The 25,436-nt window shown below is 38.2% G+C and overlaps 1 protein-coding gene across 2 annotated transcripts in view; it reads left to right on the top strand.

Annotated features, from left to right (window-relative positions):
- Window positions 1-25,436, top strand: part of LOC124796197 (geranylgeranyl pyrophosphate synthase) — a 49,503-nt gene that overhangs the window by 16,767 nt on the left and 7,300 nt on the right. For both annotated transcript variants that reach the window (XM_047260290.1, XM_047260298.1), the window contains exon 5: window positions 4,196-4,298. In XM_047260290.1, coding sequence (XP_047116246.1) covers window positions 4,196-4,298 — 103 coding nt within the window. The remainder of the gene's footprint in view (window positions 1-4,195; window positions 4,299-25,436) is intronic.

Below are 25,436 nucleotides of genomic sequence, written 5' to 3' on the forward strand. Positions count from 1 at the left end.
ATAGGCCACATCGTCCATACAGTCATTATTGCTACTGGCTACTTCTACTGGCCTATTCTACAACTTATTTTGGAGAAGAGAGATTAAGCATTGCACGGTGTTTGCTATGAGAAGTAGACAAAATTGAAAGAAAGCTTTGCAAGTTTTTGAACGTTTTCCATGAGTTACAGCTGTTGATTTTCCTTAAGGTCATGAGAAACATAGGCCTACTTGGAAAAAGATTAGAGGACATGAGGGCCACAAATTGAACTGCACTAAAGGGAGACAGTGATTTATGTACTAGCCAGTTCCAGTTGTTAAACAGTGTCCATCAATTTTCTATTCTGCAGTAACTTATTTCAGAAGTTGCCTTTTGCCAATCATATGAAGATTGTTAGAGAAACCATATAACAATTTTCCACAGGAAAACAACTCTGGAAAAGTGAATTCAGTATTTTGGCATTCTTTTTGCTGTCTGTTTCAACACCAGTATTAATAAGCAATTGAATTGATGATTTTGATCCTGTCTAAGTTAACGTTCTTTCCTTTACTGTAGCAGATTTTAATCACAATCCACATATATAAGATTCTGTATAGATCATATGAAAGAACACTCCTGAGAATGACGTTCTTGGATAAACATTTTCAGTCTTCATGACATGTCAGTTCAAGATAAAACCTCAAGATTTCAATGACTACCACATTTTCTTAGTCAAAAGCACCTAGCTGCTCCCTTGGTGGCCATATAGAGCGCATGGACAGCTTCTAAATGTTTGGTGTATGTTATACTTACATCAGGCTGCCATAGTGGTGTCAGTGTCTGTGCTGATGGTGCCACAGCTCCCATAGGAGTGTAAAAAGTTTGGCGAATTTCTGTTTCTTTTCAGTGTCGAGAGATCGTTTTCATGCACCACTAATATTATAACTGCTGTCCCAGATAAACTTAGTCTTAGATGTTCTAATTTCTATGCATCTTTAATAACAGAAACACAGTATGTATAAGCCTGGGACAAAAGTGTCTTCAAACAGTATCTTGTGCTTATTTTTGAGGTATGTTCAGCAACTGCTGATTTCTCAAATTCGTGATTTTTTTAAAAATCTCCTGTTGATGCTGTCTAAAGCACTTTCAAATGATACAGATGGGCTTCCCAATGCTTCCACACGCACAGGGGGTATTATAAGCCTGTTTTACTATATGTATTATTGCAGAAATGAAGGATCACAGTAAACGAATCACCATTTGATTTTTCAGTGTTTCCACAGTTATGTTTCTTGGAGAGTGCCAACTTTATATCACATGCCCCATAGGAATTCTGTCATAATACATACTACAGATGATTCATTTTGGAATCCAAGTGATCCTCATCACAAACAGTTTTATCTTTGTATGCCAGTACATTTAAAATGGCTTTCTTCTGGACTGGATGGTTGGAGGCTTACACTCCGAGATATGGATCAGTGTATGTCAGCTTGCAGTACAGAGTGGCTGAGTTGCCCCTCTCATGTTTGTTGTTCTGGAACATCTAAAAATGGCAACTTTCCTTCTCTCTTTGTCTCCCCAGTCTACTGGATGTTTGGGCATAAGTACTGTATTTCATGGCTCAAGGCACTGCTGAAGAGCTTTGACACCATGTGGTCATTCCATAAACATGTCATCTACGTAATGATAACGTGAAGATAGACAAAATAGAGCCAAATTTAATTAAAAATTAAATTTAATTAGAATGTGAGAGAACAACTTCATCTGGGATAGTGGAAACAATCTTGGTGGTGTGTGGACTGAGCTCAATACTGAGAAGAAACAGAGAAACAGACTGAGTTTTTTATGTTCCCATGGGAGCGGTGGTGCCACTAATGCAGACCAATAACTGTCTTGTTGAATATAAGTGTAGAAGTGAAACAGTCAATATTGTGAAATATAATTGATGGAACATTGATGAATTGAAATGATATAACAATAATTGGACATTATAATACAGGATGACACAGAAAAACGGGAACATTTCCACAATTGAATAAAACTAGAAGTGATGAAGGAAAGAAATTGCTTTCATAGTAATTGAAACCTTACATTCTGAAACCTTACAACTTTGCCATGTACGAAACATTGATGGCATTTATCATTTTTAAAAATTAAATGCTTTAGGTGGCGTCCTCCTGTACGAATACATTCGTGAAATCTGCTGTTAAGATTCCTCATTGACTGCTGCAACATCTCAGCTGGGATACTGTGAATTGCATCCTGAATTCTCTGTTTTAACTCATCCAGGGTTCTTGGTCGAGTCGTGTAGACTTTGCTCTCGAGGTAGCCCCACAAGAAAAGATCACAAACAGATAAATCCGGTGATCTAGGGGGCCAGGGACTGTTATTGAATCATGAGATCACACAGTTACCAAACAATTCTTGCACATGTGCCATTGATTACCGTGCAGTGTGTGATGTCACTCTGTCCTGTTGAAACCAGTCTTCTTGAACGTTTGGAAAGTTGTACAATTCAGGTCTAGCAAAAGTTCGTGACATCTCTGCATAACCGTCAGGGTTGACAGTTATTGTGTTTCTGTGTTCATTTGCAAAAAAAATATGGTCTGATAATCACATGTGATGGAACACCACTCCATAGTGTCTCTTTACTAGCATGTAAAGGACACTCATGAATGTCATTAGGATTTGTGTTTACCCAGTAATAGTAGTTCTGTTTATTCACATAGTCTGTGAGATGAAAATGTGTCTCATCTGACATCCACAACCTTTTAGAAATTCATCATCATTGTTTATTTTTGTTATCATTTGTTGACGGAATCCTAATCATAACCAGTAATAGCTGTCCTTCAGTCGTTGCATCATCTGTAGTTTGTACGAATGAAATTTTAAACCAAGGTGAAGAATGCTGCAAACTCTCTTCTGGCACATTCCAACCACTGTTGCTTGCTTACAAATTGAATGCCGTGGGCTCGGTAAGACAGACTCGTGCGCAACATCAGTGTTCGCTGGAGAATGCACGCTTCTTGGTCATCCTGTTGGTTTCTTCACAAGGGCAGACCCAGTCTCTTCAAAGTTATTAATCCAACATTTTATCGCATGTTTCAATGGAATTGCATCATGATGTCCAAAATTATAAAAACATCAAAACTCTCTCTGTGTTGTTACCAAACTATCATTGTTTTTATAAAACATTTTAATGCTTGACGCACAGTGTTGTCCGTTACACTGATCCATGATTACTGAAGTGGCAGGCATTTTACTCGCTGTCATGAACCTGCAGTCCTACCACCTGCCCATGGCTGCCACTACTCGTTTCAAACATTCCCCTTATTCTGTGTGTCTCTGTACATTGTCAACACCTTTGCACATGAAACCAGTGCAATTATTTACAAAGAAGTGACACTTAATGGAAGAAAAAAGTAGATTTAAAAGGAACAAATGCTTAAAGGAAAGGAACTGGGATATTGACTCACCTGTCAGAACAAGGAGTGCTGAAAAAAGCATATGATGAATATTACAAAATTAGTAGCATCTCAAGAGCTATGACAATTCCACTGCACAGCAGACTGTATGTCTTTGTGACAGTTCCTGAAGTTGTAGCCATGTGCTGACATATGACCAAACTCCAACCTGTCCTTTCATGTTCAGCTCTGGGGAAATTCATTGCTTGGCACATAGTACACAGCTTATAGTAACCATGTTGACAGCAAATTTGTATGCCTTTGTTTTTTAGATGTTGAGAGAATGTAAAATAATAATGATAATTATTATTATTATTCTCAAACAGCAATAAAAGTAAACAGAGCAGGCTGTTGTAAGCTATAAATAACAAAAATTCTTATTATGGGTAAATGTTTTGTAGCATCCAATGATTGCAGATAAATCTTCCAGTATATGTTACAAAATTTGCGTTCAATTATCCATTGTATTTACTTTGAATTTCCACTTTAATGGTCTACTGGCTCTCCATTAGTATTATTTTTAATGGTTTTTTCCACCTCATAACATGCAATCTTATGTATCAATTTCGTGTTCCCATTTGTTGTGAATAGCACCACATGCTTGCAAAATCTGTAATCTATTACATGTTACTGTCAGTCTAGTCATACTAGATACAAATTTGTATGATTACGGTGGTGTATTATTTTTAAACCATTAAAAATTGTCATTCTTTTTTAGTTTTGTGATTGAAAAACTAACCTTTCTGTATCAGTATAATATTGTTATCCACAGTATTCAGAAAATAAGAGCTTTTGTGAGGACCTGACTGAAGGAAAGTTCAGTTTCCCAATAATTCATGCTATAACTAGTCAACCAGATGATAGACAAGTCATTCGTATCCTTTTTAAATAACGGTATGTAATTTTTGTTTTCATGATAATTTTTAACATACTAAAAATAATTGTAAGTATGTAAGTTATACTGGTAATGGAAATGTTGATGTTGGTGTTTGTCACCTTTGTTGCTTAAAAACTTCCTTATGATCACTACTCACTAAAATGGCTGTCTGAATTTACAAAAATTATTTTGACTGTAAAATTTGAAATATCTCAGCCTCACATTTCAAGGGAACTCCTACTTGTGTAAGTGCATGGTAATCCAAGGCCTTTAGAAAATATTGATACAGTACATATGCTGCACTCTGCTTCATTTATTTTCAGCATTAGCCTGGGGAATTTTCCTGATGTGTACGTATAATACAGGGTTTCCATGAATTATCTTTACAGTTCTAGATTTTAATGACTGTAGAACTGTTTCATATATTAACAAATGGTTTTTAACAAGTGTCAAGATAACTTTTAAAGCTTTGTTCCCTCATTAATTCATGTCATTGTGTTCTTTGGCAAAGACACAGGCAATGTTCAATTGGTATTCAGTTTCTGCCCATATACAACCCACGAACTCCACAGTGACATAAATGTGTTACAGATGCATGCCTTCCAGCCCTGTCAGTAATGTTGGTTCAGTACACTAGAGCATATAAAACCCCTTCGGAAGCAGTCTAGTGGCATGAGACCAAATGATGGTGGCAGCTACCAAATAGAACCATTTAATTCAGTCTGTCTATCAAGAAACTTATCCTTCAGAAATTGACAAGAGTCAAGAATGAATGAGGTAGTGCCGCCATCTGCTGAAGTATGGCTTCAAATAGATTGCAGGTGTTCCAATTGTGGCACAGCACACACTTGTAACATGCCCGGGTAAATAGTGTTGACAGTAGGCACATTGAATAAGAATGGACAAAGCAATTGCATATACGGTAACTTTGCACCACACATTGGCAGTCTCCATTTCATTTGTAAGATGAGGACACACTGATTCCTCCTCCTCCTCCTCCTCCTCCTCCTCAATACTTAGATTGCCAGCAACAGTTCTTTTCCCCAATTTTTCACTATCCTCTGCAAGTGTCTTTATTTCCAAGTTTGTTGCATGTAAGTTTCAGATCTTGTTCTATCTGTTCAGTTTGCCAGATACATGAAAAGTTAACTTATCACAGAAACAAGTCTTTTCCAAAAAGTCATTGTTTATGTCAGTTTTGGATAACTTGTCCACTGGAAACTGTTCACTCTTAGGTTTGTCTGTTACATTTAGTGCTTTGAGCAGCTGCACCTCATAGGCATAAGTATGTAACACTTTATGCAAGACTTTGTGCAGTGTTAGCCATGGCATTTACAACTGTCTGGTTGTCATTTGCAATAATTTTGTTGTCCTTGTAAACTCCTGCCATACCCCCTTTCCATGGTAGTCTGTGAGGCAGTTGGGCAACCTACCTCTTGTTTATGGAAAACACTACCTCGTGTCCATAAATGATGTCTGCTAAGCTGAAATAGTCAGGGTGGTGGTTATACTGTGTCTGAAAGTATCGTCGCTTGGGTACTGGACTTCATCTTTATAGACTAGTCTACATATTGGGCTTTCTCCTGTACTATCAACATTTTTTGAAAAGTCTGTAACACCGAGAAAGTAAAAGAGAACTTTGAGTTGTATTGCCACATGTTCAAAACAACTTGCTCTCATCTTGTATAATTTTAAAGGCTAAAGTCATAGAGGTAACTGAGGCTTTAGCTTAGTGGGGAAAAAAATCTTGAGCTATAGGAAGAAGAAAGCTACAGAGTTAATAATTTCACATCCACTATCAGTGATGCTGAATATAAGGCAAATAAAATTTTATTTTCATGAATTTTTCAGTGCCACCATCATCCATTGTTATTTACTGCTGGATGAGAGCTGCCTCTGGACTTTTCCATTCATTATATTCAGCAAATCCACCCGTGCTGTTCCTACATTCTTCTTGATATCAACTTCCATCAGGTTGTCATCTTTTTATCCCATTCCTCTTGGAATGAAGCAAAGATCTTCATTGGGTGTATCGTCCACCACCATAGCTGAGTGGATAACATGCCACTTGTCATGCTGGGGGCCAGGGTTTGATTCCCGGCTGGGCTGGAGATTTTCTCCTCTCAGGGACTGGGTGTTGTCTTCATCATTATCATCATTTCATCCTCATCGACATGCAAGTCGCTGAAGTGGCATCACAAAGACTTGCACCAGGCAATCAGGTCTACCTGCCAGAAGGCTCTCGCCACACGACATTCCATTTTCATTGGTGTATCGACAGGCTTGAATGTCCTATGGCATGCCCCCCCCCCCCCCTCCCCATCTCTCTCTCTCTCTCTCTCTCTCTCTCTCTCTCTCTCACACACACACACACACACACACACACACACACACACACACACACACACACACACACTCTTTTTTTTTTTTTTCTTTTACAATATCTGTGTACTTCCTAGATTTTTCAAATACCCGTTAATGTGCTTGGAATAAGTTAGTGTCAGTTCTAAACATGTCAAACAGTTTCAGATATGAAATGTCACAAAATGTGACATTAAAAGTTGCTGTAAGATTTCAGTTGCAATGGTGCAGGCTTCAGGAAGCTCTTCATAGAATACAGCTTTGAGTTGCTTTTCATATCTGTGCTAAATGTTTGATAAAAATCTTTAAGTTCCTCCCCAAGGTCTACTCAACTCTTTTGTTGGTATGCTGTTGGCAAATCCATTGGGACCGAACCTTTGCAGGACAACATTCTTTTTTATGCTGTAAGTGTAAGTGCTTTTGCTATTCTTAGACTCTTCCCAAGTAGCAGTTGCTAGGTATTGGTCTGTAAGTGGTGACCAGTCCTTCACTATTGAAATCTTTCAGCAAGCTCCAGTGATGATGACTATTGGTCACAATTGTGAAACGTTGTATATCACATTTTTGCCTAACTGCCTGTACTGTGAATAAATTACAAGTCTCTAAAATAATAAATAAATTAATAACACTCAGTGTGCTACTTTAAGGTAGTCCTTATTTTTTCGAATTTTATGTTTCTTCACACATATCCATATGCATTTCCTTTTGTTTTAAGAATTATTTTAAAACCTATTTTGTTGAAATTAGAAGTCATGGAACCTATGCCACAGGGGCAGAGAAGTCGTGTCCTATCACTGCATGTTGTTTATTACTGCATATGCATGTGATTGACTGCAATGAAACTTCCTGGCTGATTAAAACTGTGTGCTGGACCAAGACTCAAAAGTCGGGACCTGTGCCTTTCACAGACAAATCTTCTATCAACTGAGCTACCCAAGTACAGCTCATGACTTTTCCTTACAGCTTTACTTCCACTAGTACCACATCTCCTACCCTCCAAACTCCACAGAAGCTCTCCTGTGAAACTTGCAAGACTAGCACTTCTGGAAGAAAGAATGTTTGGGAGACATGGCTTAGCTCCAGCCTGGGGAAGTTTCCAGAATGAAATTTTCACTCTATAGCCATATGAGTTCATTTCAGTCAATAGTTTAGATACGTTGAAGAAGTAAGCATAGATTTACATTTATTTAATAAGTTTTCTTTTTCTTGGGATTCAAATGTTTTCTATCTTAGTGCCAAACAGGCTGTGAAAAATCTTAAGGTGACGTATAATACAGTGGAAAGAGGGGTAATGTAAGATTTGAATGGGGTATTAACAGCCAATGGAGAACAAAAAGAATTAATTTTGTATTGTGTGCAAGATCACTAGAGACAATAGCATGATTGTTAAAAGAAAAAAAGGCTAAACTAATATTGATTTATGCTGCATTCATACATTTAGTATTGTCTGTTGCACAGTAGTACTTAAATTTCTCACATTTAAATATATTTTTGGTGGGGGTTAATATTAATTAATTTTAATGGAATTTAGCCCATTATCAAAACATGCAAAGAAGGGGGGGGGGGGGGGGGGTGTTCAAACCATTTGACATTTCTATGTAACATTGTATGAGGATCACTCTTAATGACAGCAGTCTACAGTCTAGCACATGCATAAGCAGCAACAAACAACACACAGTGATATGACAGAACTTCTCGGCCACTGAGCATGGGTTCCTTGTCTCCAGTTTCAATAAAATAGATTTTAAAATTCTTCATAAAATAAAAGGAAAGAAACTAGGGTGTGTGTATGAAGAAACACCAAATTCAAAAAAATAAGGACCACACTAGCGCTAAATGTGTGGATAGCTGTTGAAGCAAAAATGTTCTTAGCAAGCAACCTATGGGAAACTTACTGTACCACACCTCATTTGTATAAGGCTTTCCCAGGCACAACTGGACGTACTATATAAGTTGCTGCAGTTCAAATGAACTAAATATTCAGTTATTGCATATGTATTTTGTGGGAATAACATTGTCTGGATACATCTCAACTAAAAATGCTCAATGCAGAATGGGTGTACCGTGATGGAGTAGAAGCACCCAAACAAATGAGAGCTTGATTAGGTACTCACCTGAGCAGAACACACCCCATGTTACAGAATGAATTTGTAGGAATAAAATGTGAAGAAGAAACATCTGGTAAAGCGTATGTAAGCAATGTTTTAGAAGATTTGTTCATTTGATTGGTACACTTAACTTCACCAAATTAGTGACGCCCTGGCAGCCCTGGCACCGACTACGAGCGCTTTTCGTGCTTTTCGTTTGCTGTGTTGCAAGATAAGTAATTTAGCTAGTAATTAATCATTTTTGCTGTGTATTCTATAGTATTTATTTGCATTAGTGTCAGATACACAGTTTTTATTTGCATCTGAATAAGATAAGCAAAGTTTATATTTAGGACAGTTTCCGGGTGTACGCAAACGTTTGTTTACATTCTTAACTGACGTTGAATATGCGGGATTATCAATTAATTCAGTGCACAATACTTAGTATTTGTGATTATTAGTGCCATTTAGGCTCAATACGTTGAAGGTAGCAGTTTTTATACGTTTTATTAGGTTATTTTTCATGTGAACATAAACGTTTGTTTACATTATCAATACAAGGGTTAATCAGTTTAAGTTAGTGTACAATACTCAGTATTCACATGTATTAGTGTCATTTACACTCAATATATTGAAGGTAGCAGTTTTTATATGTTTTATTAGGAATAGTGATACTGACAGTGATTTCTAACCTCACTAGTATACGTTTGACTAGCGCAACCTGCGACCATTAACAGTTAAACATATAATATGTGGTGAATAAGTATTACACTACAATATCTGAGTAAATTGGTGTTACAATAAAACTTCGGAGCCCTTATTACATACTGTTTAGTTAGCAGAAAGCTAAAACTCACCTCTCCGTCTGCTTAAATTCCTTAGCTTGTTGTGGGCTTTAGTGATAGTGTACTGTAAGCCCATCGGTTCTTATAAAGTAGAATTTGTATTTCTGCTTTACATTCTGAATTCTTATTGTTAGCTAAAGGTTTTGTTTTGTATCTGCATCTGTCAGAGTACAATACCCAGTGTTTACATTTATTAGTGTCATTTAGACTGGGTACATGTAAGGTAGCAGTTTTTGTAGTTTTATTAAGTCACTTTCGCGTGTATGTAAACACTTGTTTAAATTACAAATACGAGGGATAATCAGTAGGGGCAGCTTACTGTAGGTCACTGTTTAATTCATTTATAATATTCACTAGATAGCCCTTAGCAGTTTACTGTAGGTAACTGTCTTATTCTTTAGTATTCTTTAAATAGCCCCTAGCAGGAAAATAAGCACCAGATCTCGCTTCTACCATAAATTTTTATTTTCATTATTGAGTGTCCTTTCTGCCAACCAGAGTGTAGCTGTTAACCTTGTGTGACAGTAGGTTTCCTTAAGTTTTTTATAGTAAATCAGTTACTAGCTAGATGGATAGGGACTGTGTCTGTTGTGTGCGGATGCAGAAGGAGTTGGCCAAAGTCCAAACTCAGCTGGAAGCTTTGTTTGCCACAGTCAACAAGCTCCAGAGTGCCACCTTGAGGTGCGGTGGGGATGGGGTGCCTGGGGCAGCCTCTGCTGTACTATATGTGCAGGATGAGGGGGGTGGGGGGTGGGGGGGGGGGGGAGGAATGTTACAGCACTCTGTCACTGAGCTAACCTCAGGTGCGACAGAGCCGGCTGGCCCACTCTCACCTCAGTGTGGGTGGCAGACTGTGTCGAGGTCTCAAGCCTCAAAGTGAAGGCTGCAAGGGGGAAGCAGGCTCCTGCCAAATCCCATGCACTTTGATAATAGATTCAGTGTGCTATCTGATGCTGGGGGGAGGGGGGGGGGGGGGGAGGCTGAGCCGGATCAGACTGCACCTTCTGCCAGGATAGTGACTGCTCCTTCAGCAAGGTCCAGACCGGCACGTAGGGGTAGGGGTTTGTTAGTTATTGGAAGCTCCAATGTTAGGCGGGTCATGGAACCCCCAAGAACATAGTGGCTAGGGCAGGGAAGAAGTCCACTTCACTCGGTGTGTTTGCTGGGGGGCCTTGTCCAGGATGTGGAAGAGGCTCTTCCGGTAGCTATCGAGCGTGCGGGGTGCAGCCAGCTGCAGATTGTTGCGCATGTCAGCACCAACAATGCCTGTTGTTGGGGTTCCGAGGAAATCCTTGGGTCCTTCCGATGGCTGGCTAAATTGGTGAAGGCGGCCTCCATCTCTCGAGGAGTGGAAGCCAAACTGACGATCTGCAGCATCGTACCTAGGGTGGACCAGGGTCCTCTGGTTTGGAGTCGAGTGGAGAATCTAAACCAGAGGCTGCGTTGACTCTGTGACGAAAATGGTTGTAGATTCCTCGACCTACGCTATGGAGTGGAAGGTTGTAGGACGCCCCTCGATAGATCAGGGGTGCACTACACACAGGAAGCAGCTACATGGGTAGCACAGTACTTTTGGCATGCACATGTGGGTTTTTAGATTAGGTTCCTCCCCATGGGAAACAAACTGCTGGCCCAAAAAATTACCAGTTCATGACACTGATGTGGGTGTGCCAACTGTAAAAATTGTTAGTTCACCTAAACAGGTCATTCCAAAGGATTTAAATATGCTTAATCTCATGTTAGTAAGTTGTCGAAGTGTCTGTAGCGAGATTCCCGAGTTAATCTCCGAAATAAACAGTAGCAATGCCAATATTGTATTAGGTACCAAAAGCTGGTTGAAACCAGACATAAAGAGCAGTGAAATTTTGAACTCTGATTGGACAATGTTTAGGAAGGATAGGACTGATGCTATGGGATGTGGTGTGTTCATTGCAGTTAAAAGCTGTTTAAACGCGGTTGAGATTGATACTGCGTTGGACTGGGAAATAGTCTGGATAAAGCTGTCAATCAGACAAGGATTGACCATTGTATTAGGATGTTTTTATAGACCAGCAGCATCCGCAACAAATGTCGCAGAACATTTCAGGGAAAGTCTGGAGTACATAGGAAGTAAATATCCAAATTATCCATTAGTTATAGGTGGAGACTTTAATCTAGCATCCATTGACTGGGAAAATTACACGTTTATCACAGGGGGCAGAAGCAAAGATTCGTGTGAAGTTATTCTAGGAGCGCTCTCAACATACAACCGTGAGCAATTGGTTAGAAAACCAACTCGAGATGGGAACATATTAGATATCTTGGCGACAAACAGATCTGATCTTTTTGAGGAAGTTAATCTAGGAGAAGGTATTAGCGACCATAATGTTGTTGTGGCTTGTATGTCAGTGGAAGTTGAAAAAAAGAAAAGAAAAAAAAAGAAGCAGCATAGAGTTTTCTTGTTTGGGAAAGCAAATAAAAGTATCATTAATGAATATCTTCATAGTCAGCTCCAAGCATTCACCGCGGGACACAAAGATATTGAGCATCTTTGGTCGCAATTTATAGGTATTGTCCACCATGTGCCAGAGAAGTATGTGCCTAGCAGAAGTATAGGGGAGGGAAAGGATCCACCTTGGTACAACAAACATATTAGGAAGTTGCTGAGAAAGCAGAGAATTTTGCACCGTCATTATAAACGAAGTTACTGCCCCGCTGACAAACAGAAATTATGCGACATGAAAGCACCTGTCAGAAGGACAATGAGAGACATTTTTAACGAATTTGAAAGTAATATTTTATCTGCAAATTCTAAAAATAACCCCAAAAAATTTTGGTTGTACGTGAAATCTATGAACGCTGCAGTAGGGGTAATGTAACTGACGATGATAAACAGAAGGCCGAAATTCTAAACCTAGCTTTCAAAAACTCGTTTACGATAGAGGACTGGAGCACCATTCCCCCTCTGAATTATCGAACAAACAAAAGGATAGCTGACATAATGTTTAGTGTATCTGGGATTGTAAAACAGTTAGGATCCTTAGATGCTAGGATGGCATCTGGCCTAGACGGTATCCCCGTAAGATTTTATGTTGACTATGCTACAAATATAGCACCATTCTTATCTGTCACCTATCAGAGATCATTGGAACAGTGGAAAGTTCCACGGGACTGGAAGAAGACCCAGGTAATAGCAATCTATAAAAAGGGTAGAAAATTGGATGCACATAATTACCGGCCATTTTCACTGACATCGATTTGTTGTAGAATCATGGAACATATTTTGTGTTCTGATATAATGACCTTTCTAGACTCTGTGAAGCTAATCTACAGAAACCAGCACAGTTTTAGGAAACAGCGGTCATGCGAGACAAAGCTGGCCCTCTTTGTGCATGATATACAACAGGCTCTAGATACCGGCTCCAAGGTTGATGCCATATTTCTCGACTTTCGAAAGGCGTTCGACTCAGTTCCCCACTGTCGCTTACTACAAAAAGTGCGTGCTTACGGTCTATCCAATGACATATGCGGTTGGATAGAAAGTTTTCTAACAGACAGGGAGCATTACGTTGTCTTGAACGGGGTAACTTCAACAAAAACAAGAGTAACTTCGGGTGTGCGCCAGGGCAGGATAATAGGTCCTCTGCTTTTTACGATTTACATAAACGATCTGGTTGATGGTATTGACAGCAGCCTTAGACTGTTTGCCGATGATGCTGTAGTCTACAGAAAAGTAGTATCACACAAAAGTTGTGAACAAATCAGTGAGTATTTGCAGAAAATAAATGCGTGGTGTAATGACTGGCAGTTATCTCTCAATATTAGTAAGTGTAACGTACTGCGTGTAACAAGGCAAAAATCCCCATTAATGTATGAGTACAAAATAAATGATCAGTCTTTGGAAGCGGTAACATCAGCCAAGTATCTGATCTCAAATGGAATGATCAGATTACACAAGTAACGGGTAAGGCGAACTCTAGATTGCAGTTTATTGGTAGAATCCTGAAGCGATGCAGTCCTTCAACAAAGGAAATAGCTTACAATACGTTAGTTCATCCAGTCTTGGAGTATTGTTCGTCTGTGTGGGACCCTTACCAGTTGGCTCTGATTCAATAGATTGAGAAGGTCAAAAGTAGAGCGGCAAGATTCATTACTGGTACATTTAGCCATCACGAGAGCGTTACAAATCTCATAGAAAGTTTGAAGTGGGACACACTTGCAGATAGGCGATGCGCTAAACAGAAAGGGTTGCTCACTAAATTCTGAAATCCAATCTTCGCTGAGGATGTAGAGCATATATTATTACCACCAACTTTCAAATCTGTAATGATCATCATTCAAAGATAATGGAAATAAGAGCTCGTACTGAGGCGTTCAGACAGTCGTTTTTCCCTCGCGCGATCCGCGAGTGGAACAGAGGGGGGGAAATATGACTTCAGCGCGAATTGTGCCCTCCGCCACACACAACTTGGTGGCTAGCGGAGTATATATGTAGATGTAGATGTAGAAATAACTAAGAAATTGCTCTTTTTTTCACTGAGGCAACAGCAGCTCAACAAGTTAACCAAATTAAGGAAAAGCAAAAACTTAAAGACTACCCAACAGTCAAACTAAAGTCAGCTCAAGTGAATGCGTCAGGACATCATGAGATGTTATGGGGATAACGGGATCAGAACTGCAGTAATAATGGTAACTGTAATTTGTCTCATAGATAAGGAATCTAATGAAAAATGTTGATGGCACATTGTAGAAAGCTGTTCATTTGTGCGACCTTTCTGTAGATTAGTGTTACCTGAGAAGCATAAGACACACTTTATATGGCTGAAAATAAGTCTTTTTCTGACCACCTCCTCTAAGGCATTTTAAATGCTAGAGGTTTTGACATAGTAGTGTGGAAAGTAACAGTTGATGAAAATTACAGATGTTATGTTCAAGCCATCCGTTGTTCTCCACTACAGATCTCACAAAATGCTCCCCTGCCTTTGCAGATGCTGCTTTGTGGGAAGTTGTAGTGGATGTAATTCCAGGGACTGATTCTTGTCTTAATCCATCTAGTACAGAGACCAGTATCTGAATGATGACCTAAAAATGGGGCCCAATCATGTTGACTGAATGTTGTACATCAACAGACTGTGACAGAACATTGTGATAGTGACTAGAAGTGGGTGGACCATGTGACAGAGGTCATCCACAATGCCTCTAATGCATTCACTCCAAAATTTGCCTCTCACTGTTCTGTGGTGAACAGTAATGGTTAATCTATGTTGAGGGACAGGAGGATGACACTGCAAAACTTCAGAAGCAGTCCATCTGCAGGAAATCTGTTTTGCATAGCTGGGACTAAAGCCAGGAACATGTTGAAGGGGTGAAAGAAAAGGTCATGGTGTAATTTCCTGTGCTTTATAAACTGTTCCACCTCATCAAAGTACTTGTACCTATAAGGAAGGAAAATTAGGGTTGTAACATCATATACTGCACTCAAAAAAAGCCTTTCGCATTGTTTGTCACTCTGTTTACCAGTCTCTGTTGTCTGTTATGAAAATGTGCACTGTTCACTGTTTGTAAAAGTTCTTTGGCCTTGGCTTCCCTTGCTTTCTTGGACCTAATGAACCTCATTCATCAATTGCTTTCATACAGCATGGCCTACCACATTCATCCTATTAAATTACAGATTATAAAAAAATTATAGTTCTGTTTCATTTCTATACAATATTAATCTTATTTCATAATGGAATGATGATGAATAATTTCTTGTATTTCTTGCACACCCATTTTTGTATATTTTTATCAGATGTTTCCCAGAAATTGCTCATGAATCTCTTCATTTCACTCACCGAGTTTTCCACAACCTATCATTTGCAATGTTGTTATCATACCACCACCTTCTGTCGCAGCACATATTAATTTATTTAATGGGTGTAATCTGTTTTGTCCTTAGTTTTCTATCTGTCATGACTCCTATGTACAAGAATGTTACAATGTTTCGGATTTAAACTCTCATCACTCTCGTTATGGGAACCCAGCAGCCAGAGACAGTGGCCATGTATATGTGAGAGGTGTTTGTGTGAATGTGTGTGTGTATGTTGTCTATTTCAGATTAAGGCCTTCTGGACAAAATTTATCATGTTTAGTACTCTTTTTGCTGTGCCTGTTGCGGCAGCGCAGTTCTTTCCGTCCCTTTATGTCAGACCTGCACCTACCTGTGAACATTGTCTCAGCAGATCATCAGTAGGAAAGCCGAGTGAAACCTACTGTACTTCGACGTGAACCAGGGTGCAATTTAAGTCACTAATCTACATTTCAGGAGAAACACGAAATGAAAGGTTGGAAATTTTGTCCTCAATTAATATATTCTGAAACTTAGGTGAACAAGTATCACTGCCAAGCCCGTGCTTGTCTTAACACAGTCACTCATAAACCCTTTCAATCACGTTAGCAAGTTTACGGTGTTGCATTTCCTGAAAACGTAATAGCTACAAAAATACTGATTGTTTTTGATTGATAATGCTCGCCAAATATTAAGTCTGTTGGTACCTAATGCAGTCACAGTTTTTAGACACCGACCTGCTCAATACGCCATGCGGAATTCATGTCTTTTCTCTTCACAAAATTCATTTAAAAATTCCGAAATTTCTACACGCCCATCGGAATAATTATGCCATCACACTTTTGATGTATGAAACATTGCTAGATCCGGCAACTTATCATTTCCATCGGAACTACTACTACTACTACTACTACTACTACTACTACTACTACTACGCACGTCCGAACTGTTTCATGGCTAGACTCCCACTCTTCTCTAGAATACTCTGTGTCTTCTCTACCAGCAGAGAAAGACACGCGGAGAATATTGCTTCGCCATTGGTCAGTTTACTCAACAGCCAATAGCAAAACAACACTTTCCCACGTCAGTCCGTGCTTTTCATCAATAACCAATCGCAAAATAGTAAACGTAACGACTGCACTTTTTATCGACGTAATTATCTAGTATGCTGAAGTTTTGCTTATGCATAAAGTTATTTATTATTGTTATTTATACCTGAATTAACTGTCCCTTTACCATAAACGTACTTAACAAATCTATTCTACAAAAATCCCCTTTGTCCATATCCATACTTCTTCGAAATGTTCCCACACTAAATCCTACTGCATAACTCATTAAACAATTATCTTCATATTAACTTTAACCACACTGATGCATCATTCATATTGCTAAAACACATTTATAACATTTTACATACACACAAAGACATAACACTTTATGAAAATACTAGAACAGTTTATGAAAAACATTCTATTACTTTAGTGCACTCTAGTGGGCACAATTGAAACTAAAATCACAGTCCCCCTATCCAATATTGTCCTCTAACAGCTGACACATAAACTACTTGCGTGTCCAGTCTCGCGTTGCCTTCTGTCACTATCCAGCTCTGAGACACATCTCCCACTTAACCGCCTCCAAGGCAGGATCATTATACGGCGCTACGCCTCACACCCCTTATGATTATAAAATTTTATTCCAAAAAATTTTAAAATTATACTAATATCGATCCTGACTTAAAATTATGAAATATTTCACAAAAAATATTCTCATTCTTATAGACTAAAATCACAAATCTCTTACTTCGGACTTGCAGTCTATAACTAACCTAGTCTAAAATCTTTAATTTCTTTGATAATAATCCTTTCTTACTTGAAAACATGTTTTGCAAATCTCTCAAAAACATTCCTAACTTTTTTAATAATTTTTTTTTTTTTTTTTTACATTTACTTTTTGAATGTCTCTTTTTCAGGCACTGCAGTTGGTGTCCTACTATTTAATAATAGTATTTTGTCCTACCTTAAAAAAATCTGCACATAACTAATGCCTCTTTATCACACATTTTTCCGTGAGTCTTGAGTATGGCACCTTGCATTGTAGCGTCCATAACACACCTCCGTTCTCCACTTATTGGTCCGTCCATGGTTTACATGCATTACTGTCCCTGAAACCATTCTTCTGTCTAGGCCTACTTCCTTTACATACCTCCTAATATACAATTACTTATAGTATAGGAGAATAGTTACATTTTTTACTATTTAGTTTAACTTGAACTCAAATGAAAATAAATTAACAGAGTATTGCTTAATCAAATCAGCAAGATCAAATCTATTTGAAAATCTTTTCTAAAATTTACTTCTTTTTCAAAAACTTAATGAATTTAAACGAACTAGTTGCTATTGCAAGCAAAGGTTTTATTAATTTTTTCTGTTTAACTTTCATTCAACTTGAAAATATTTAATGGTAAAAAACATATTTCCTATAAAGCAATTATTTACAAACATTTTTATAGTACATAGTTACCACTTTTTATGTAGTGTCCCTTTTCATCACTTCCTCCTCATAGTTTCACCACTATGTTACAGAAATCAAGAATTGTATTTACAAAATATACATATATTCTCCACATTCATTCATACTCCACTCATAAAAAATATTCTTCACCTAGATCCCCTTTACTAACTGCCCTTGTCACATCTGGTTATTCTCATATTTATACATGTCACTCAGCCTTCAATCATAAACTGACCCCCATCTCTCTCACCACAAAACTTACATCATCTTAATCCCATGACTCCATCTTATACCTGCAAAGCCACCTTCCCTAACAGAGAAGAATATTACAGAAGATAGATTCAGCTCAGAATGATTAGACGAGGAAGACTGGCAATACAAAAAGAAAATGAAATAGCACTGCCAGTAACTTGAGCACCTGGTGTTCGTCAAACACCCAGCATTGCATAGACACCCAGCATTGCATAGGTTGCAATGCCCTCTGAGGCCTCCAAGCTTAACTGACATCTACCTCAAGGTCCAACCCCACATCATCTCCATACTCATTGTAGTCCCCCAAATCCTCTGTCCTTCTACAATACCTAACTGGTATACTGGCTACTTCTTCATCGATCACATAGTTTTTTTGAAAAAATGGCACAACCACATCTTTCCCATTTATTTCAAAAATTATCACACTTTCTTTAAAATTTAATCTCCATTTGTAATGGTTAAAGAAATCTATACCAATCAACATTTTTATAGACAGATCAGGAATTATAAGGAAGTTATGGAATACTTCCACCCCATTTATTTTCACTGGCAACAGAACTTCATGTCTAACAGGTTTTTTCACTTTTCCAGTAGCTACAATAATCTGTACCCCCATTACTGGCATAATTACAAGATCATTCCCTTTTTGCAATGATTCTAACCAACCTTTACTCACAGCACATAAACCACTACCTGTATCTGATAAACACTGTACCTCTTCATCACACACTTGCAGACTAATTATTGGTTGACTCAGTACTTTCCTTTCCTTGCTAGTATCAGCACCCTCCGCCAACAAGTCGTTCACAACCTCTCTTCTATCAAAACCTTGCCTGTTTCCGAAAATTACACAGATTTTTGCAGAATCACCTTCACCACTTTTCTCCCCAATACTAAGTATTCTATCTACTAGTGACAACTCAAAACTCCCTTCTGGCACTTCGCTATTCTCCATTATAGCCTCTCTCTCTTCCCTTTCTCCACTATTAACTGGTCGACCCCCATTTTGGTCACCATCCTCCTGCTTCTCCCTAATAGCCTCACAAATGTCATCATTTATAGACGCTAATATTTCCACCACACTAATTTCCTGTAATTCTGCAGCCTCTGTACTTTCTCCTTCCTCAGAACATGACTTGACTTCAACTTGGTTGCTAACCACTTTCTTGCAACCGGATTCTGTCACATTTTCCACTAATATACCATCCCTCTCGTCTGAAATACAGTGCTTATCTTGTTTATGTCTATCTAAAAAATCTCTAAACCTCCATTAAACGTGCAGATGCTGCCTTTGTGCAACATCATTCTCTCGCACTGGAGAATATGATCAATAATCGTACACCTGTTCCCCATTACTTCGCCTATCATTTGCAGGATAGCACCACCTCCCGGCACCTCTGCCCCTGCCATTTCCACAGAACATGTCAATTCTGTTAATGTTTACATTATGTCACGGTCCTGCATCTTTTGGTGGTCTGTCATTACGATTTGCATATTCCTCCTCATGCAGTAACTTCTCAACCCTCTCCAAATGACTAATGAACTTATGCACATCATCTTTCGGTGCTGAAATAAGTTTGTTCCGCCAGTGCATAGGCAGTTTACCTTCCAAACCCTTAAAAATTTGCTCTGGCTCGATTTTGTTGTTTAAGTATGACAAATTTGTCATCCATTTTAATGCAAACTTTTTTACACTTTACCTTTTGGGGTTAAACTTTTCCCCAGCCCAGATGCTATTTAATAACTCCATCTGTTTTTGCTTACCCCAATATTCTTTCAAAAATGCCTCTTTAAATTTGTCCAAAGTATCGTACTGTTCAGTAGCAATAAACCCCCAAATTATGGCCTATCCTAAGAATTTTGACGTAATAAAACCTATTTTTTGTTTGTCTGACCACAAACTAGGTACCACACCTTCAAAATCATTCCAAAATTATTTTGGATGCACATTTCCTGTTGGATCAAAACGTAAAAACTGTCTGTTAGTGACATATGAAATTTCAGATGATTCTACCACAAAACTACACCCACTACTGTTAATTCCATGTTTGAGGTTAGTTTCAACTGGGCATAGTCTACTGTCGTGCTCATCCAACCTACTTTCCACCCCTTCTACTTGGTTAGTTAGCTGAAGAACATTTTTATCAGACTCATCCACTCGTTCTGACACAGTTTTTACTTCATTCATACATTTGTCAGATTCAGAACTGATTTTACTGGCTAACACTTTGTGATGAGTTTCACATACAGATTCTACAGCCGCTATTTTAACCTGTACTTTTTGTATGCCTTCTTTAATTCCACCTACTCTTTGTTTGTTTCCAATAGCAACTATATTCAAAGCCTCTGTTAATTTACCTTTTACAATGCTAACATATCCTTTGCAGTTATTCTCAACTCGAGAAATTTTGTCACCTACTTTATTTTCTAATGACTTCAGTTCATTTTCCCACATTTCTTTTAAAACAGCAGTCTGCTTTTCAATTTTTTCACTAAAACCACTGTCAAGTTTACTAATTTTTTCATTAAAACCACTGTCAAGTTTACTAATTTTTTCATTAAAACCACTGTCAAGTTTACTAATTTTTTCATTAAAACCACCGTCAAGTTTTTCAAGTTTACTGTTAATTTTTTCAGCCAAATTAGTTTGTCCTTGTATAGAGCCCATTAAAGCAACAAACATTTCCTGCATACTTCCTAGTTCCATTTTTGGCATCACTGTTTCTTGTTTACCTTGTTCCACTGGCACTATACCAAATTTGGTATCCACATTTGATACATTTGATTCAGTAACATTACCAACACTATCATCACACACCTGATCATTACTGAGTTCATGCATAACGTCACTTTTTGGATTAGTATTATCCCCACTAGTTACATTAACAAACATACTTGAAGCTGACTCAATTCCACTATCCGTAGATAACATAGAAATATCATCAAAAACATACCCTTTTATTTTAACATCTACTCCCTCTCTCTGTTCAGGTGTGCTAGTGTGAGAAGCACTCACGCTGAATAAAAGTTCTTCCTCCTTCACTGTATTCACAAAATCTTTATCACTTGCCATGTTACTCAGTCTTTCAGCACACACACACACACACACACACACACACACACACACACACAATACAGATGTAACAAAGCTGACTTATCTTTTGTCGAATGTCGAATGCTGCAGCCTTGGCGTGTTGAGAATGCGAGTCCAATCCCCTGCAGCTGACATAACAGTTTCCGGGCCCCCGCACATTGTGTAGGCTGGCGCGCTGCCCCATTGTACTGCTCGCCGCCACCTGTAAAGCGCCATCTCCTGCTTCGCTGTGCTCCCGTCGCTACTGCAGCCCTTGCGTATGATCTTCTTTCTTGCAACTCCAGCAACTCGAAACGGGTTCTGTTAAAACTTTTGCCAGTGCCGGTTCACTAAATTCTTTCACTAATGTTCACTGTTCAGTCCATCAAAATCTTTCTCTCGACCGTGGATACAAAATACTATGGCTTTAGTGTTTCCCAGCACTGATGCACCACGTGCAGCGGCGCGGTTCTTTCCATCCCTTTACGATGGATCTGGACTTACCAGTGAACATTGTCTCAGCAGATCATCAGTAGGAAAGCCGAGTGAAACCTACTGTACTTCGACGTGAACCAGGCTGCAATTTAAGTCACTAATCGACGTTTCGGGAGAAACACGAAATGAAAAGTTGGAAAGTTTGTCCTCAATTAATATATTCTGAAACTTAGGTGAACAAGTATCACTGCCAAGCCCGTGCTTGTCTTAACACAGTCACTCATAAACCCTTTCAATCACGTTAGCAAGTTTATGGTGTTGCATTTCCTGAAAACGTAGTAGCTACAAAAATACTGATTGTTTTTGATTGATAATGCTCGCCAAATATTAAGTCTGTTGGTACCTAACGCAGTCACAGTTTTTAGCCACCGACCTGCTCAATACGCCACGCGGAATCATGTCTTTTCTCTTCACAAAATTCATTTAAAAATTCCGAAATTTCTACACGCCCATCGGAATAATTATGCCATCACACTTTTGATGTATGAGACACTGCTAGATTTGGCAACTTATCGTTTCCATCGGAATTACTACTACTACACACGTCCGAACTGTTTCATGGCTAGGCTCCCACTCTTCTCTAGAATACTCTATGTCTTCTCTACCAGCAGAGAAAGGCATGTGAAAAATATTGCTTCACCATTGTTCAGTTTACTTAACAGCCAATAGCAAAACAACACTTTCCCATGTCAGTCCATGCTTTTCATCAATAACCAATCGCAAAATAGTAAACGTAACAACTGCACTTTTTATCGACATAATTATCTAATACGCTGAAGTTTTGCTTATGCATAAAGTTATTTACTATTGTTATTTATACCTGAATTAACTGTCCCTTTACCATAAACTTACTTTATAAATCTATTCTACAAAGATCCCCTTTGTCCATATCCATACTTCTTCGAAATGTTCCCACACTAAATCCTACTACATAACTCACTAAACAATTATCTTCATATTAACTTTAACCACACTGATGCATCATTCATACTGCTAAAACACATTTATAACATTTTACATACACACAAAGACATAACACTTTATGAAAATACTAGAACAGTTTATGAAAAACATTCTGTTACTATAGTGCACTCTAGTGGGCACAATCGAAACTAAAATCACAGTCCCCCTATCCAATATTGGCCTCTATCGGCTGACACATAAACTACGTGCGTGTCCAGTTTCGCGTCACCATCTGTCACTGTCCAGCTCTGAGACACATCTCCCATCTGCCTCCAAGGCAGGATCGTTATATGGCGCTACGCCTCACTGTCTGCAACTCGGCATTTGTGCAGTGTGGTGAGTAGCAATCTGTTCTTTTCATATTATTGTCTTTGATGAATGCTATGATTGTAAAATAAGTACTCATCTTTCCTTTGTTGAAAATGCAGTGTTCATCATTTTGATAGATGATTAGATCCTAGAGTTCTAAATTCTCCAGTGAAAACACTGTTTTACAAAATTTCTTCTTATTTTATTTCACGTTTTGTATGGCCACAAAATTGTAGTACACCATACACATTTTTACACAAAAGAGCCGTTGTGCAGCACGTTTTGGACCAAAACACCTACTGTGTGCAGAGTACAGGTGCTTACAGAAACAGGTATGATTTTCAAACTGATGTTGACTGCAGAATCCCTTATTTGGCATGCACTCAGTTCTGTATATCATATCTCTGTTTTCCAGAATGTTCTAGAAGTTGTAGAGTCAAAAATGTTTTGTAATCACATCCAATTTTACAGACAGAACACATACAAATAAAAAAAAAATATGGTTACATTAATGAAAGTTACTTGATGTAATCATAAAATAGAAAGTAAAATATAAAGATATGCCACATCAAGAGGTTTCTTGATATATTACTTTTACAGCATAATTTTTTTTTTTTTTTTTTTTTTTTTTTTTTTTTTTTTTTTTTTGAAGAAACTGAACATGTTTTTGATATATAATAATAGTTCTTAATTTGATGAACGATAATGTTTCACTTGGCATTAAGTAAATTAAAATTGTAAAATAGTAAAGTCCTTGTGGCATTAGTTATCTATATAAATAAAAATTTAAATGTTCAATTGTTCAAAATTATTAATCTCTAAAAGTTCTTGATGGATTGCTTTAAAATTTTGACACATGACATTCTAATACGTGCGAGTTTTTAGGTACTTACTTAATGTTACACATATTTGAAAATAGTTGTATAAAACTTGTATTCCAATGCAATATTATGTCAAAATTTTAAAGTATTCAGTCAAAAACTTACGAAGATTTGCGATAAGAAACGCTTACAGTTTCTGCATAAAATCGGCCTTGGAACAAAGCAGTAAACAGAAACTATATACAGAGTTATTGATCACCTAGTGTAGTGTAAATGTGGTAAGCAAGATTTTCATTGTTAGCATGTGGGGTCATGGGCACCTGCATTATAGGTTCGCAGTGGTTTGGTGTGGTGGAGAGGTATGTCTAGTCACTGTATTAACAATAATCACAGTCTGACAAATGTGACCATAGTAGCAACCTTCCTTCTGCTCTTTGTGTTGTATTACAGCAGCTGTAATTTAATTTCAGTTATTAGTACAAATGAACACCGCTTTGGAAGACAGCCGTCTCTATAAGGAGCTGTCATGAATCGTTCTTACATCCATGTGAAACACACTGATCCATACTACATATGCTTTCGTAGGTTGGTATGACCTGATTTCAAACATAAACAATCCTCCTCAAGATGGTCCATAACATTATGACAATTTGCACCCTTTTTCTCACCCAGGACATCATCAAACCAAGTGACCACCGTTTTGGTAACAAGTTGTAGTTTTCGTGCCTGTTGTTTTCTGTTTACAAAGACTGCCAGCTTTAATGTTTTAATCAATATTGTGTTACCAGTTTTATTTACCGTAATTTTATAGTGGTTATTAATAATAAGTCTCACACCGGAACACAAAAGGTTTTGCTGCATGTTGTATTAACACCATTGGACATGATCGAAACAAAGAGGGAAACCCACATGCGTGTGTGTGTGCAACAGCACTCGGCCATCGGCCACTGCCTTTGTGATTGATGTTTCATGTACTATAGAGAGAAGTAGAGCTAATTGCTGTTAGGAAGAAACAAAAACAATTAATTACTTAAGATTTTTTAAAAAAAGATAATATTCAAATTGTTTTAATTTCATATTTTGAACAGTATAAAGATAATGACAGTAATTCATTCATTTTAACATATTGGGTTTTTCCTGTGCTTTCCTGTACTTCAAGCTCTTTTGGGTCAGACTGCTGAAAAGGAGTATTACTGTAAGTACAAATGTTGTTGTTGTTGTTGTGGTCTTCAGTCCTGAGACTGGTTTGATGCAGCCCTCCATGCTACTCTATCCTGTGCAAGCCTTTTCATCTCCCAGTACCTACTGCAACCCACATCCTTCTGAATCTGCTTAGTGTATTCATCTCTTGGTCTCCCTCTACGATTTTTACCCTCCACGCTGCCCTCCAATACTAAATTGGTGATCCCTTGATGCCTCAGAACATGTCCTACCAACCGATCCCTTCTTCTGGTCAAGTTGTACCACAAACTTCTCTTCTCCCCAATCCTATTCAATACTTCCTCATTAGTTATGTGATCTACCCATCTAATCTTCAGCATTCTTCTGTAGCACCACATTTCGAAAGCTTCTATTCTCTTCTTGTCCAAACTATTTATCGTTCATGTTTCACT

Source organism: Schistocerca piceifrons, chromosome 1, assembly GCF_021461385.2.
Source record: "Schistocerca piceifrons isolate TAMUIC-IGC-003096 chromosome 1, iqSchPice1.1, whole genome shotgun sequence".
Taxonomy (NCBI): Eukaryota; Metazoa; Arthropoda; class Insecta; order Orthoptera; family Acrididae; genus Schistocerca; species Schistocerca piceifrons.